This window comes from Hippopotamus amphibius, chromosome 13 (assembly GCF_030028045.1).
Source record: "Hippopotamus amphibius kiboko isolate mHipAmp2 chromosome 13, mHipAmp2.hap2, whole genome shotgun sequence".
Taxonomy (NCBI): Eukaryota; Metazoa; Chordata; class Mammalia; order Artiodactyla; family Hippopotamidae; genus Hippopotamus; species Hippopotamus amphibius.
Window position 1 is genome coordinate 12,509,666 of NC_080198.1, and position 17,292 is coordinate 12,526,957.

A 17,292-nucleotide genomic window follows, 5' to 3' on the forward strand; every position below is an offset into this window, starting at 1 on the left:
GAAAGGGAATGTCAAAACATGTATAGAAAATAAGCTATTGGTATCTGCTGGTTCCTGATGACTCTATTTTTTGTTCTTTTCTACAACTTTCAGACTTTCACCAATGAAAATATATTAAAATCAACTTTGTGAGAGGTCAGGATGCACACAATGACAATCCCCTGGTTGGGGCCGGGGGTCCAGTGCTGGATAGAGAGCGTTCTTAAGGGTCATAGTTCAACCCCGTGATTTTACAGATGAGGAAACTGAGGCCCAGAACAGCCGCCTTCACAACAAGCTGAGAACAAAACCCAGGTTTTCAGACTAGGCAGAAGCATGAGACAAAGGCATGCCTATCTTGCATTTATGATGGTACAGATGAACCTATTTGCAAAGCAGAATTAGAGACATAAATGTAGAGAACAAATGTGTGGACACCAGGGAGGAAAGGGGAGGTGGGATGAATTGGGATTGATGTATATACGCTGCTGGGTATGAAATAGACATCTAGTGAGGACCTGCTGTATAGCATGGGGAACTCTACTCAGCGCTCTGTGATGACACGGATGGGAGGAAAATCTAAAAGGGAGAGGATATGTGTATATATATGGCTGGTTCTCTTGCACTTACGGTTGGGTGTGATGTACTGGTATAAACTGAGCAGATGAGGAAAGGAGGGAGGAGAATGAGAACTATCAAAGTGCCTTCCAAGGATTCTAGTTTGGGAACTTGGAAGAGAGGACACCAAAACGGGGAAGTCGTGAAGGAAGTTGCTTTGCTGTGAGGAAGGGTTTGAGTTTGGTTTTGAATGTTGTCAGCTTTGAGACGCATCCCGGTGGGTTCCACCTACAGGCAGTCTCAGATCCATGCCAGGAGCTCGGCAGGAACAGAGATGCGGGAGAGGATGCCATGGCATCAAAAGATGAAGCTGTGCCCAACAGAATTTTCAAATTTCAAAGAACAGACCATAGTGGAAAATACCAAAGGCTCGAGGGTGAGCTGAGAGGACCAGTTGAAATAAAAAAGGGGGGAAGGAAATGATATTGAAGAAGAGGAACATTTGGGTAAAAGAGCCAGTGGCTTGGTTTCTAGGTGGGTGAAAACATCACATCTCAAATTCAGGAGGGAGGTCTGGGAAAATAAAGATGGAAAAAGAAACCAACCGTCTTTTGGCTTCAGCCAGGAGGAAGGCACCAGGGGTTTTAAAAAGTGGTTTCTGAGTTGGGAAAATGAAGCCACCTGAGTCCCTTATTCAAGAAATAAGGCTGGGACTTCCTAGGTGGCGCAGTGGTAAAGAATCTGCCTGCCAATGCAGTGGACACGGGTTCAAGCCCTGCTCTGGGAAGATTCCACATGCCATGGAGCAACTAAGCCCCTGCACCACAACTATTGAGCCTGTGCTCTAGAGCCTGTGAGCCACACCTACTGAGCCCATGTGCTGCAACTATTGAAGCCCACGCACCTAGGGCCCGTGCTCCACAACAAGAGAAGCCACTACAATGAGGAGCCTGTGCACCACAATGAAGAGTAGCCCCCGCTCGCAGCAACTACAGAAAGCCCGTGTGCAGCAATGAGGACCCAACGCAGCCAATAAATAAATTAAATTAATTAATTAATTAATTAAAAAAGAAATGAGGCTGGGAAATAAAGTGAGGAGGTATTTGATGATAGTTGGGAGAGATGGTGGAGCAAAGTAATGGCTTATTCGAGATAAAGGACTCTATGAATATTTGAAAGCAGAAGGGAAGAGATGAAGGAGGAGAGATTAAAGCTTTTGGGAGGCGGAAGATAAACCCCAAGTAAGAGTTCTCAAGAGGCCAAAAAGAAAAAAAAAGTGCAAGAGATCAAAGCAACATTGGAATCACTAGCATTAAATCCTCGAGACATCTCTCCATCCTGATACCTTGAAAGATTTGAGTTTTAAGTATTTTGGGGTTTTTGGAAGTCTTAGTATATTTTCAAGGACTTGAAAATTCCACGTACATTCACTCACATGTTATAAAAGAAACCTTTAATGGCAAACTGAGGATCGGGACCTGCTTCTCCTAGTGCAGTGTTTATGTCTCACCTCCGTATTTAGAGCTGCCGTCACTAAATAACCTGTGTCTTTATTTACTTAGTGACTTCTTCCCTCAACAGAGGGAAGGGAGGGCTCACATGGGTTCTTTTAACCCTGTGCCCCAGCAACATGTGTCATGTCCAGTACACAATAGGGCCCAATAAATAGGTGAATAAAGGAATGAATGAACACAGAAAGGACCCATGTATTCCGGGAGATAACTCAAGATTTGCATTCTTCTCTAAAAATGTATCAGGTAGTTTAGCAAGTGGGTCACCCCTTTAAACACCATTTGGTTAAGGACCTTGGGTTTTTCTTGAATGCCTTTCCAGTACCTTAAATTAAACACACACACACACACACACACCCCCAAAGCTGTCATCAAAATCCACAGAAGAACCTGTCCTTGAGTATAGATTAGAAAGAAATTTAACTAAAGAGCAGGGCAGCATGTGGCATATTTACACCTTCTGAAGTGAACCATGGCAGTTAGCATTTACATTCCTCTCTGTGAGATGGGTGTGACTGTAAGAGGCGTTTTGAGGGTGATTAAGATTGTACTTACAACAGACTCTGATACCTTTGCTGTTAGCTACGAGTGTTATCCCATCCTGTACTTCCTCTAGAAGTCCAACTTCGCGAAATATTTTCATTGTAGTGCCATTAGGTTCCTGAGTAGGCTTACATGTTTGTAGCTTTTTCATCTAAAAACCTTCCTACTCACCAAAAGCTGCTAAGCTCCAAGATCCAGGGGGCATGTTGCCTACAATGGACCCCATACATACCTGCTCATTGATTACATAATGTTTTAAGATGAAAAGTGGCCTCACTGCCATTATTTCCTTTCACTCTCACATCAGCTTTGGGAGGTGGACGTTACCCACCTTTTTAGAGATGAGAAATCTAAGACTCAGGAAGGTTAAGCATCACTAGCACTGGCAACTCAGACCCAAGCCTCCCGATGCCCTAGTGTAGTCCCTTCTCTTATCTGCTGCTGATTCTAGCTCTGACTTTTCCTTTCTTTTCTTAGGAAATGAGGAGCAGAAGCCCTGGACAGAATGGTTCCTTATTGCCGTTATGGTGACCATGTGCTTCATCTTGTTAATCTTCTCACTCATCTGCAGAATGTACGTATTCTTTTTATCTGGGTGCTTTCACTGGGATGTGAATGTTGAATTTCTATGTCCATGCCACCAGGCATCCACTGGGTAAGAGTTCTTGTTATCAGGTGGAATTTACAGCATCTTTGTGTCTTCCTAGACGAGACTCTCCAAGATGAGTGTGGACCAAATATAAAACTGGGAAATAGCAGGTGATTTACAGAAACTGGACACGGAGCACAACATAGCCCTCAGTCATTAGATACCCCCTTCTTGAATTGGCCGCAGTCATTTCTGTAAAGGATTTTTTTTTTTTTTCGGCTGTACCTCACGGCATGCGGGATCTTAGTTCCCCCGCCAGGGATCGAACCTGTGCCCCCTGCAGTGGAAGCGTGGACTCTTCACCACAGCACCGCCAGGGAAGTCCTTCTGTGAAGGTTTTCACATTTGTGTTCTTTTGATTCCTTGGCCACCTTCCTCTCAGCACTTGGTGGTCTCTGCTGAGGCCTCAGGGCAGGCCTGTTACAGCTTGGGTAAAGGAAGGCAGCCTACTGGATGCTGAAGTCACCGTGGTGCCTCCTGTGTTACGATCCCCAGTTACGAGGTACCAGCTCCTACCCTGGCCCTTTGGTCATCGGGCCCAAGTGGCTGATTGTTCCCGGGTCAGACACAGATTCTAAAAGTGTCATGTAGGTTTGGTGGCCAATCCTAGAACCTGCACATGGCCCCATAAGAACTTCTCATCCCTTTGGCATTCAGGAAGGCCAGATGCCACTCAGGAGGCTGCAGAACATGTTTGACCTTGGTTAGAAAGTGACTTTTATTTTAAACAGCTTCACTGTTATAAATGTCTTATCAGATGGTATCTATAGGCTGAGGTGGGGGGTAGTTCAAAGGAGAGGAAAAAGAAAGTAAACCCTGAGAGCCAGAGAGTAGGGGAGAGGGGCTGCTCTCCTGCATTGTGGGTAACCTTGGGGCCCCACACACTTGATGTACATCATTGTCAGAAACCAGGTCTGGTGGGACTCCGCTGGTGGCACAGTGGTTGAGAGTCCACCTGCCAATGCAGGGGACATGGGTTCAGTCCCTGGTCAGGGAAGATCCCACATACCGCAGAGCAGCTAAGCCTGTGCACCACAGCGACTGAGTCCGCATGCTGCAACTACTGAAGCTTGCGTGCCTAGAGCCCTGCTCCACAATGAGAAGCCCATGCACTTACAACAAAGAGTAGCCCTTGTTTACCGCAATTAGAGAAAGCCTGCATGCAGCAAAGAAGACCCAACGCAGCTGAAAATTAATTAAAAAAAAAGAGAGAAATCAGGCCTGGTAACAGGCACCAACATGAAGCAATTGTCATTCTGTCTTTTTTGGATGATTCAGAAGTCCCACCAGAGACTTGTGGTACCCCCAAAGTCTGCAACCATTATTACAATGTAGACATTTGGAAATCTTAGTCAATGAAGATTTTGAATTTACAAAACAGCAGGTCTGGGGACTAACTGGGTCAATTTTTAGAGCAGATATTTAAGGACAAGAAAGGCTGTTCTTGCTCATCTATTCCCCTCCTTTACTCTGTTTTCAGATGCCACTTATGGACCAAGTTGTTTCCACCTGTTCCGGCACCAAAAAGTAACATTAAGGATTTCTTTGTAACCGTCAACTATGAGGTAATATTGAAGGTTCTTATGATAGATAGGGTTCGGTCCCCAGGGACCTGTCATTGAGTCACTCATTTTCCATGTTATAAGGCAGGGTCTTTACCCAGGGGGCCAGATACCTTCATGTTGCTTTAGTCATTCTGCTCTTTCACTGTTTTGTTAATATACATTCGTTACAGTCTTTGAACATTGCAAAGGTCCTACTCAATTATGAGTGTCCTCACCTGTCAGACTTGAATTTTAACTGACCTTGGGCAATTCCTTCAACTCCAGGGGCCCCGACTTCCTTATCTGTACAGTAAGCGACAGAGATGAGGATGGTCCGATGCCCTGTTTAGCTCTGATGTTTTAAGAATCCATGTTTCTGCACCTGGGTACCCCAATCAACAAAGTTTTTCAGAGGATTTTTTCCTAATTCCTTAGTATAAATAACCATAAAGAATGTAAATGATTTCCCTAAATATCTTTTCTTAGCCGCTGTTAACCATTCAGAGCACTTAGGCTTAACTGAATGCTCACTTACCTATGGCATCCACTTGTTCTAGCATCACGTGGTAGAAGTCGTCCTTTCCCTAGTGAATTGCCTTGGCATCTTTGTTGAAAATACGTTGTGCCTATATATCTGTGCCTACTTCTGGACTATCTGGTTTCACTGATCTATTTGTCTAACTTCATGCTAATACGATACTATCTTGATGAGTGGCGCTTTATTGTAAACTTGGAGACCAGGCAGTAGAAGGCTTCCAAACATGATTGTTCAAAGTTGTTTTGGTTATTCTAGGTCCTTTTTATTCCCACATCAATTTTAAAGCCAGTTTATAAATTTCAACAAAAAAGGCTGCTGGGATCCTGATCAGGACTGTCTTGTATTACAGGTGCATTTGGGGTACATCTTAATAACGAGACTTCCAATCTGTACACATGACATCTCAGCTTATTTTTGTAGGTTTTCTTTGATTTCTGTCAGCAAGGTCTTGTGATGTTCCATGTACTGCACATTGCTTGTCAAATCTGTCCTTAAATGGAATGGTTGTTTAGATCAGGGGCCAGCCGACTTTCTATAAAGAGCCAGAGAGTAAACACTTTATCACATGGCCACTGTGGTGTGAAGACAGCCGCAGACAGTATGCAAATGGCTCTGGCCGGTAAAACTTTATTTACAAAGTCAGGCAACGAGCCAGGCTCAGCCCCCAGGCTGCAGACCCTCATCGAGCAATTTTCTCAGCAAATTTAGTTTTCTCTCCGATAAAGTGACTCATGGCTGGATGAGTCAACTGGTGACTCGTCGCAGGGGCAGGAGAGTCGCTGGAACACTCACCGAAATGGATCACTGCAGCAAGCGGCGACCTTTCTTTAGAACTAGCAGTCTGGGTATTTAGTCTGATTTAGTGGATGATGGTTACTGACCTAGTGGAGCAGAGAATCGAGGCTCGCCCCTGAATCACACCTGCCCTCAGTTCTTCCCTTGTGGTCTCCTTTATCTGGGGAACCACTGGCTTGCTCTCGTTAACCCGCAGCTTCTCTGGAAGGAGAGCGTGCCCCGCTATGAAACACGTTTTGTTTCCCTTCATGTGAATTCGTGAGTTCCAGCAGCCCTGGCGCTCTCATCCCTGGAAAGCGCCTGTGGTGTGAGCAGCAGGCTCACGTCATCAGTCCCGGCCTCTGAAAGGCACAGCTTGATGCTGCTCTCTCGTTTCCCTTCAGAGCCCCCAAAGATTTCTGAGGTTGCCATTCTGAGGTTGGTAAAAGAAACTGGCTTAACAGCTTACTGTATAAGTTTGTGGTTTGTTGTTAATTAAAATCAGGTCGTGTGTGCAAAAGAACAACTCTTGGGGTAGATAGGCTGGTTTCAGAATAAGCAAAGGATTCATGTCAGAACCCATCACTGCCAAGCTCTTCCGGACAAAGCACTCTCCTCTCACATTGCAGTGGGTCAGGTAAAAACAGATCAGTGAGAGGGACAGGGGAGAGAACGGGGAGAGGGATGGAGCGGGGGAGGGAGGGGGGAGAGGAGGGAAGGAGAGGGCCTCGGGGTGGGAGGAGAGCAGGGAGAACTGGGAAAATGAAGGGTCACTTCCTGCTGCCAGTTCGACCGTCTATACCTCCACCTGGGGGAGCAGGTGACTCAGTACGGAGCTGACCACACCTGGGCCACATGCAGCAGTGCCCCAGCCTCTACCTCCAAAGGCAGAGCCTGTGCAGCCCACGTTCGGGGCCTCTGCCTCAAGGACCATGAGGGGGCCCATTAGGGCTGTGGGCAAACCACCAGGAAGCCTTCCGCAGGTGGGAAAGGAAACCCTTTGCTTTTCATCACCTCTTGCACCTCTGAGCTTGATGTCAGTACCCAGAGTCCTGGGATTTGGAGGCTAGCTGGCATCCCAGAGAGGCCGTTAAACAGGTTTTTGCTTGTCCAGGCTTGAGTTAGAAATTGTTTTGTTAACACTCAAGAAACAGGTACTGGCGGGAGAGGCGTGGGAGGGAGGAAGGAAGGGGATAAGCCGGTCTAGCCATAGAAAAGGCTCACTAACACAACTCTTATTCTGAGCTTTCTATTTGTTGAAGACTAGTTTCCAGCCATTCTTTGCTTCTACACTGGTAACCGGAGAGGGTTCTTTCCTAGACTAAGTAGACCACAAACTATTCAAAGTACACACGGCAGAGAGCACGGCTGCTGTGTTCATCACTGCCGATTCAGTGCCTCATATGGTGTCCACCAGAGTAGGTATTACAAACATGCTGAATGATTCCTACACTGGTGGTGACAACGTAAGGTGGTGCAGCCACTATGGAGAACAGTATGGAGGGTCCTCAGAAAACTAAAAATAGAATTATCACATGATTCAGCAATCCCACTCCTAGGAATATATCTGGAAAAAACTATAATTCAAAAAGATACATGAACCCCTATGTTCATAGCAGCACTGTTCACAATAGCCAAGACATGAGAACAACCTAAATGTGCACTGACAGGTGAATGGATTAAGAAGATGTGGTACATATATACAATGGAATGCTACTCAGCCATAAAAAAGAACGCATGTCATTCGCAGCAACGTGGATGCAACGAGATATTACCATACTAAGTGAAGTAAATCAGAAAAAGACAAATGCCATATGATATCACTTATACATGGAATCTAAAATATGGCACAGATGAACCTACCTATGAAACAGAAACAGGCTCACAGACACAGAGAACAGACTTGTGGTTGCCAAGGGGGAGGTGGGGGAGAGGGATGGGCTAGCCGTTTGGGGTTGGGAGATGCAAACTATCACACGTAGAATGGATAAACAACAAGGTCCTATTGGAGAGCACAGGGAACTATATTCAATATCCTGGCATAAACCATAATGGAAAAGAATATTAAAAAAAGAATGTATATATGTGTCACTTTGCTGTACAGCAGCGATTGGCACATTGTAAATCAACTATACTTCAATTTTTAAAAAATATGAAAAAAATGTGCTACATGAGTAAAGGGGGTCAATGAATTTGATCTCTTACAAGAGGTATTTTTTTGGTCATAAATTTTGCAATTAATATCAGCATTATTGATAATAGCCAAAATTGGACATAATACTCCAATGTAAGGGAGGATTATAGTAAACTGTGGATGGCATACGATGGAGCTATTCAAAATGATGCAGCCAAAGAGCAAACAGTTGTCTCTCAGTATCTGCAGGGAACATGGTTTCAGGAGACCCCTCGGGTACCAACATCCGCAGATGCTCAAGTCCCTTATATAAAAGGGTGAAGCCTGTGGATACGGAGGGCCAGCTGTATGTAATTTAAAATAAGATGTGATGTTACACAGAAAGAAATCCACTTATAAAGCTCTTCATATAACTGTAAAGATAAGTTTATACCTAGAAAGAAAGGCCTGAAGAGAAACAATGGGCTGTGCTTGGGAGGTAAGTTTATGGGTGTTGTTTTTTTTTTTTTGTCTTCTTCCTACTTGATTCTCCATATTTTCTTCAGTGAACATTTACTATTTTTATAAGCAAAATCAACTTGAAACCCATTGTAAAGAAATTCAAAGATTCAAAAAGTTCTCTAGGAGATATCTAAGGAAGGATGGTTTGTTTTGCAGAAAACTGGTTCCGGTGACACAGAAATTGAAGTCATAAGTTATGTGGAGGAGGCTGGATTTGAGACCCTGGAGGACTCTGTGTTTTGACTGTCCCTGGAACATTCTGAGAACCAACTCTCCCCCACCAGCCTCAGTGATAAGAATGGGAACGGCTGTTTCTTGGCAAAGCAGAGTTTGGAGTTTACCGGGCACTCAATTTAGCTGCAAGACGATACACCCAGACAAATCCCTTACAAATGTGGACGCCTCATCACAGACTCCTAACTCACGCAGGGGGATTGATTCATCTGACTGTCCTGCTGGGCCTGCTCTCTGCACAGGGCAGCACCTCCTCACCGGCCAGTCTCCTGATCTGCATTACTTACCTCAAACTTTTCTGTGCAAGAGGCAGTTATTAAGGCTAACGTCAACGGGGCTTACTCTGGTAGTGAGTGCCAGGTTCAGCTGGTTCAGCTGCCAATGGTGACGATTAGCTAAAATCTCAGGCAGAAAGCATTTTGCACCATTGTGGAATGAATAGTGAACTTGGATTCAAGACTGTCCTCCCTACAGCAAGTGGGAGGCATGGTGTTTTTATTGAGTTCTGTAATACCTTTTCTTTCAAGTAGCATGTTTATGTGTGTGTGTGTAGTGTGTGTGTGTGTGTGAGTGAGAGAGAAATACACAACCTCAAGCTCCATGGGAACGATCAAGTCATAATCATTGGAGGCAAACTAATTTAAAAACAGAAAAAGCTAATGTATCAGTCCATACCAAGTGCGGGGACAGGATTTTGCTTGAAGATTATATTCTCGAAGGCAGCCTTGATATTCCGGGAATATACGGAGAAAGGCATTGTGTGGAACTGTGGTGAAAGGGGATCACTCAATCAAGAGTGAATCTTCTAAAGAGATGTCTGCTTGCAAAGACTTCAGAGCAACTTGTTGGCCGTCTGATCGAGTAGGGCTGGGTCAACCCTAGCCTTGGAGGTTTGGAAGGGGTCCTCCACGTATCCCATCAAACATGCCCATCTGGACAGGAACTCCTCCTCTGCTATCCTCCTGTATGAGTCTGCAACTAGATCAGTGGCCTTTGTGATGAGCCGTGGGTGTCCTGGGCAGAGAGGGGACAGGAAGGACAGTTGCTACTTGAAGGACCTAAACAGTGTTGATGGTACGTGGCCCGGGGGCAGGAAACTTAGAACAGGGATAGGTTGCAGCACTCAGAACACCCTCCACCGTGGCAGACTCTTTACATGTTTTTCTTGGTTAATCTAGTCGGTTTGATCCAGGAATGGGGCACACGGACTCCCAAATCCTTCCAGGGGTTGTGTTTCTGATAACCATGCACTGCAACTAGAGGGGACTTGGGGCCTGGACAGTTGGCTCAGTGGTCTGGCAGCCGTCAGTTATGGCCTGTTTCCCAGAGGTATGGGCTGAACGCGCCCCACCTCCCATTCCTGTGCTGAAACTCTACACCCCAGTGTGATGGTATTTGGAGGTGGGACCTTTGGGAGGCGATTAGGTAATGAGGGTGGAAGGCTCAGGAATGGGATTAGTGCTCATGTAAAGGGACCCCAAAGGGTGTCTCCGCTGTGTGATGATACGAGCAGCTGGCATTCTGCAACCAGGAAGAGGGCCCACACCCGAACCCCAGCACGCGGACACCCAGATCCGTTTTCAGCCTCCGAAACGGTGAGAAACGAACTTCTGTTGTTCATAAGCCCCCAGGCTGTGGTGCTCTGTTACAGTAGCCTGAGCTAAGACACCGAGTGTCTGGAGCTGCACCAGACGCTTCACACACACCACCTCTCATCCTGGGACGCCTACATGGTCTTCTCAGTGTTATTGCCCCCGTGTTACAAAAGCAGCAATTACTGTGGCTCAGAGAGCGTGTTACCTAGGAAATGGCAGAGCGAGGGGTTGAACACAGGTCCAAGCGACCCCGGGAATGTGGAGGGGACCGTCGGGAAACAAGCCGAAGCCTGCTTAGGGGTGGGACCCGGAGGGCATGGCCCATGGAAGGGCTGCAATGATTGGCAAAATATTTGATCACCTGATTGATGGAGAAGCTCTGCGAATGGTGTTTAGCAAGCTGTAACCGCCTAATGTTAGGCGCTCTCAAACTTGAGTGCATCAGAATCACCTGGAGGGGTCATTAAACTAGATCAGAGTTTGTGCCTGAGCAGGTCCGGGCGGGGTCTGCGAATCTGCGGGTCCCGTCAGCTCTCAGGTGATGCTGATGCTGGCTTCCCGCCCCCACGTTGACCACAGCCGCCCTGGGTGATTCTGCTGAATATCCAAATCATCAGGAAAAGTCCTGCAAAACAAACAGACAAACCCAAACCCTACCCCTTCTTCAACTTATTACTCCACATCTGATCTCTTTCAAACTGGGGCCGGGAAACCTAGGGCTGTGGAAACTGCCTCTGCCTAGGAGGCTGGGTGAGAAAAAGAGAGTCTCCCCCAGTGTGGCCAGTGCTTCTCTGTTTGGCGAGGTGCCGGCTTCAGACCCACCTCCCTCCACCTTAGCAGCAGCCGTCACCTGGGTACGGAGCCCGTATCACCACCTGATACTGGGATATGGGAGTCAGGGGGAGCAGAGAGCAGCCCGTGTGTCTCCCCAGTGGGTGAGGACCTTCCTCTTCTGGCTTGTGGAACTCACCCTCAGTCTTTGGGAACCCGTACCCCACGTTTCCTTATTCACGAAACCTTCAAAAGCAGAGTTTGGCTGATCCTGCCTCTGGGGCCTCGTTCTGGGCCTCAGCCCCACTTTTGGAGAGGCTAATTGTACATGGACTATCCAGGACGATGGGGCTCATGTGAAATGCAGTTTTTTAATCTGCCGCATCTGGGACAGTCCCTGACTCTTCGAAGAGCTCAATGCTTATTGGACCCTCTTGAACCCTCTTTCCACTTCGGCACACCTCCTTGCAAATAGGTGGAACCAAATGCTATTTGGTAGAGATCATCAAGGCCTAAAATAAAGTCATGGAGAGGAAGACGGGTGTCTAATGAGAACATGATTGGAAATAACCAAGGAGACTCGTGGGCGCCTGGCCATGTGGCTGGTGTAGCCTGGGTCTCTTTCTGCTCATCATGTGGCTACGTTATGATGTGTACATGGCTATATAAAAGGACTTGGGTTTTTAGCGGTGTGTCGTGTTTTCACTACCTTGTCATGGCAAATCAGAGTGTGCACACTTCACAGTAAATACCCTCGTCAGCAGGGTCCTTAGACGTTGGCACCGCCCTCTTGCCATCTCCCACCAGGACAGGGTGGGAAGCCACCTTCCTCCCAAGAGCCGTCGCAGTCACAAGCTCAGAACAAACAGTGGTTCTGCACGACAGCCTTTCCAATAAGGATTTCAGCCCCGTGTCTTTAGTATTTGGGATGCGCTGACTGCGGGTGGCAGGGGACGTGCTGGGGAGACGGGAGGGGAAAGGGCAGTTTGCCAACAGCTCAGCCACCTGAGCCTCATTGAAATGCCTCAAGGCCTGAAGCTACTGATGCAGCCTGGGGAGGAACCCTGCGTGGGCAGAAGACATCCTGATTAAAAATCCAAACGTATTCATGGGCAGGCTTATATGTGTCAGAACCATCTGCTGGTGGAATTAATAAATCTTAGGTGCTAATTTGTTAAGGAAAAAGTGGATTTCTAGAAGCAAGAATAGAGAACTGAAAACAATCTTTGATGGCACGAGTAAAGGTGAAAAACCTAATTAGAATAGGACTTTGTGTCAGCCCAACGGTCTCTGTGACGACACCTGTGCAGCTATTCCTGTTTCCAGGGCCTATAAATCAAGGTCCAGCGTATCAACTTTTCGAAAACCATTTCTTTTCAAAAAATTAACGTTGTTTTTTTTCCCCCCAGTATCCCTCTCTTCTAGGTAATAGATGTGTATGTAAACGCGGTTCAGAACGAGAAACCTTTAACACAGTTGGTAGTGAATTGCCAGCAAATTGAACCAGAGTACATTTCTCATTTTCCCCCCAAATATTCTCATTCTTTGTCCTGTTATCTGCATCATCTCTCAGGATCACTGCAGCAGCCTCTCAATATCCTGCCCTCCAGTATTTCCTTTCTTTGAAGCATCTAAGCAAAAGCACATGTGCCTATGTCACCCCGTCCAAAACACTGAACGCCAGCACCTTCAAGTTCAAACTCCTTTTAAAACAAAGTCTCCTCTGACTTGGCTTCTCCGTAGCCCTCCAGCCACGTCCCAGGGAGCACCCCTGTACCACGACCATACCCCCCACTTCCCTCCAAGCCTCTGTCGAAGCTTTCTCTGATGGAAAAGGCTTTTCAATCTTTTTTTTTTTTCATCGTTCGACAGTTTATCTTCTAAGCCTCGGCTCTTTGCCACCAGAAAGTCTATGCTCCTCAGGTACCTTCTGTTGGATGCTGTTTTTATCACATTATTTAAAATTTTTCTGTCTCCTTTTAAGGGAAAACACTCTGAAGTCGAGATTGCGGCCCTGTTTATCTTTATATGCCCTTAACAACCGCGTAGGAACTGGCTGAACCTAGACCATGGAAAAGAAAGTCAGTTTCTTAAGTGACGAGAAAACCATATTCACCTCAGATTCAAAGACCCAAGCTCTAAGCAGCAGACTCACTTATTAACGCTGTGTGGCAACAGCAGAAATTAAACCATCACTAGAGTTTAATAAAGCAGTAGGAGGAACTCACGGTTGGCGTGGCTCTCCCTCCTGAAACGCCTCCCTCGACCTGAGTGGCCAGCTTTCACCTGGGCTTGCGCCGCCTCTGCCGACTCACCTTCCTGGAGCTGATACCACCCCTTCCACTCACGTGACCCACGTGCCTTATTTTAAAGTTCTAGTGGGCTCTTTCCCCCATAAAGTGTATTATTAGTTTTGTTTCATTTATTAAAACAAAACCCCAAGATTTGGTCCCTGCCAGGTGATAAAATGAAAGAATACATAAGCCTGGGGGGAAAATTGTGGGAAAGAAATCAACACAAGCAACGGGTGTCATAGTTCAAAGGTCGGCCAGCTTCTTCTTACAGGGCTCTCGACAGTAAACCTTTTCATCTGTGAGAGCCATCGGGTCCTGGCTCCCTGGACACACACACACACACCATCCTCCACGAGGGGAAAGGAGAGTAGAGCAAGCCAGATAGAACTTAAAACAGCAAGCCTGGTGCTTGCGTCCTCAGAGACATCAACCTTCAAAGATCTAGTCACATATGAGCAAGACCCTGGAATTTTGTGCTAGAAATTAATTACCTCAATGAGCAGGCAACTTCTTTCCTGCATATATTTGCCCGATTTAGCAAATAAAAATAATGGAGGGCCAGTTAAATTTTAATTTCAGATAAATGTTGCATGGGGACATAACACTAGAAACGTATCAGTTTTGAAATCCAAGTTTAACGGGGACCTCCTGTACGTCATCTGGCCACCATGACCTTGTAGGATAGCCCGAGTCTGGAAAACAACTCTGAGACACCTGAAGCCAAGTAAAGCAAACAAGCAAAGACACCATTTATATGGATAGTTGAAGGAATCCAAGCAGCTGAACTAGACCACCGTGGAGCAGAGACCTCACCACACCTGAGCTGTGTGGGCTCTCCCTGCAGGAACCTTACACCTGAGAGCTCCGCCTGTGCCCCTTGTGGCTTTGCAACAACCCACGTGCAATTTCTTAGGAAGCTCACTACCCCTCTTGTTGGAAACCGGTATCCCTGTCTGTCTGTCCGTCTGTCTCCCTCCCTCTCTCCCTCTCCGTGTAAACATCTAACGTTCAGGAGTGAAGCCTGGAGTCACAGCCACCAGCATCTGAGATCCTGGCCTCCCTGGTCAGCTGTGTGACCCGGAACGGACCTGTGAGCCTCTCAGCCTCGGTCCCCCACGTACCAAATACGAATGCTGTGTGGTAACTAAACCACTGGGTGGACTTGCAGAGACTGGCACGTACCACAAGCATCATCACTGCCACCGATTACTGTTGTGTTTCTCTGTATTGTGACAAAACACCGCCGTGACTGGTCCTTTGGCTTCCCCACCCAGCCTGACTCCAAACTGGGTGATTTCACACCTGCCTCAGAGTGTCCCCATCTCCTCTGTTCTGTGGCCCTTGTGGGGTCTCTCTTCCTGACTGCCAGCCACTCCCCTGTGCCTGGAACGGGGCCTGGGACACAGAGGGCACCAGCTTCCTCTGAACGGCTGTCCTGCGCCTGCTCCTCGTTCAGAACCCCCCACCTCAACCTCAGACACCTCCCCTCCCCGTGCGCCACTGTCCTCTTGCTGCCTCAGTGTCCCCACTGCCCTCTGGTTGCATTTAAGAGACCAGCTTCTTACCAGCTCTTGTCCTTCCTCTGAGCAAATCCTAATTTCTAGGCGTTGAAATGCACTGAATTAAGAGTTCTAAATTCTAGGCCTGACTCTCTGATCGTCTGTGTTACCATGGGCTTGTCAATCACCTCTTTTCCTACACTTCATAAGTGAAAAAGGGATAAAACCTGCATCTCCTGCTTCTTAGTGTGAAGAGCGCTTTGAACACTGTAAAGAAAATCGCTATGACTCTTTGTTAGTTAAAATCCTAAGATACATCCATTTCCTCGGATGGTTTGTGTTATTCCGACCACCTGGTAAGAACACACAGTGAAAGTCCAGTTTACAGAGACTGGGAATATCACATGTAAATGACTTCAGCCTTGCAGCTTCCAGACATTCAGCTCTATCATGTGGTTGACCTTTTTTAAAAACTGCTTGCTCTCACTGTGGCCTGTATTATTGGAAGACTTCTTTTCTCATCTATAACGGAGCAGCCGGTTGGTGATAAAGGACAGAGGCTGATTTGGTTGAAACTGTGAGCTCAGCTGAGTGTCGTAGTTTACACTTGAGTTGTGGAACTGGAATATTTAATCTGCACGGCCCATTTAGCACGAGGGGAGAGGGGCCTCCTTTCAGAAGGCACAGTCTGACTGGCAGATGGTGATCACACCCTGGCAGGAGGGCAGAGTCTGGGGACATCACTGCAAATGATGTCAAGGACTCTCTGCCTTCTAGCTTTGTTAGGGTCAGAGATGGGGGGATATGGGCCTGGTGCTTGGGGACAGAAGTCAAGAATCACAGCCAGACTCTAAGCCTGAGACACTCTCTGTCTATGGGGAGGCAGAAGACATGAATGCCAGTGATTTAAATACCAGGTAGTGGGTAGGTAGACACACGTGAGTACTCATGACACACCTTGGAATCAGAGAAGTGAGAAGTCAATGCCAGATGGGGACACCGAGGGAGGCCCTGTGGAACACCTGGCATCTGACGGAGGACCCTACTGCCTAACTTCTTTTATTAACATGATTACATATTTTTATTTTATTACATTTATTATTAAAATGATTAAACATTAATATTTATACGAAGACGTGAAAATACTTCAGAAAAAGGTGATAATGGATGCGTCAGGTGAGTTCAACTCGTTTTGGTTATGGAACGAACCCACCTTCTACGTTTGTTTTGTTGGGACTGTCTCAAGTCACCTGGGAAAAAGAACAAGGACTGATTTACAGGAAAATTTGCTAGTGTTTGGAGAGCTGTGATTCTACAACTTTACAAATGTGATCCTGTCAAATAAATGGCAATTGTCTGAATGCATCCCAGGTGATCAGATTCCACTCATCTTCTTAGCCACTGCACTAGGCTGACAGTGTAAGGCCCCAGTGTCTGTCATTTTGTCACAGAATAATTTGGGGGTAGGTGCAGATTGACTCTAAGTCTTTGATTTTAAAGGGCTTGTTCCTGAAGTCACTATGGTTGGCCAGAGAATTTTCCTAATTGTCACAAAGGAAAATACAGCCAATTCTCAAAACAAAACTGCAGTGAGGTATTCACCTCACACCAGTCAGAATGGCCGTCATCAAGAAGTCTACAAACAATAAATGCTGAAGAGGGTGTAAAGAAAAGGGAACCCTCCTGCACTGTTGGTGGGAATGTAAATTGGTACACCCACTATGGAGAATAGTATGGAGGTTGCTTAAAAAACTAAAAATAGAGCCACCATGTGATCTAGCAATCCCACTCCTGGGCATATATCCAGAGAAAACCATGCTTCGAAAGGATACATGCACCCCAGTGTTCATAGCCGCACGCTTTACAATAGCCAGGGCATGGAACCAACTTAAACGTCCATCGACAGATGAATGGCTAAAGAAGACGTGGTGTATCTGTACATTAAAAAGAATGAAATAATGCCACTTGCAGCAACATGGATATACCTGGAGATGATCATACTAAGTGAAGTCAGACAGAGACAAGTATCATATGATACAACTTATATGCAGAATCAAAAAGAAATGATACAAATGAACTTACAAAACAGAAGCACCCACAGGGAATGGACTTATTGTTACCAGCGAGAAATTGTGGGGGGGTGGGATGTGGGGAGGGATAGATTGGGA

At 46.4% G+C, this 17,292-nt stretch overlaps 1 protein-coding gene across 1 annotated transcript in view; it reads left to right on the plus strand.

The window, feature by feature from the left end:
* The window catches only part of IL5RA (interleukin 5 receptor subunit alpha), a 30,870-nt gene extending 21,896 nt beyond the window's left edge, over positions 1 to 8,974 (plus strand). The window contains exons 8-10 of the mRNA XM_057706295.1: positions 3,069 to 3,165; positions 4,721 to 4,805; positions 8,888 to 8,974. Coding sequence (XP_057562278.1) covers positions 3,069 to 3,165; positions 4,721 to 4,805; positions 8,888 to 8,974 — 269 coding nt within the window. The remainder of the gene's footprint in view (positions 1 to 3,068; positions 3,166 to 4,720; positions 4,806 to 8,887) is intronic.
* The last annotated feature ends 8,318 nt before the right edge of the window (positions 8,975 to 17,292 follow it).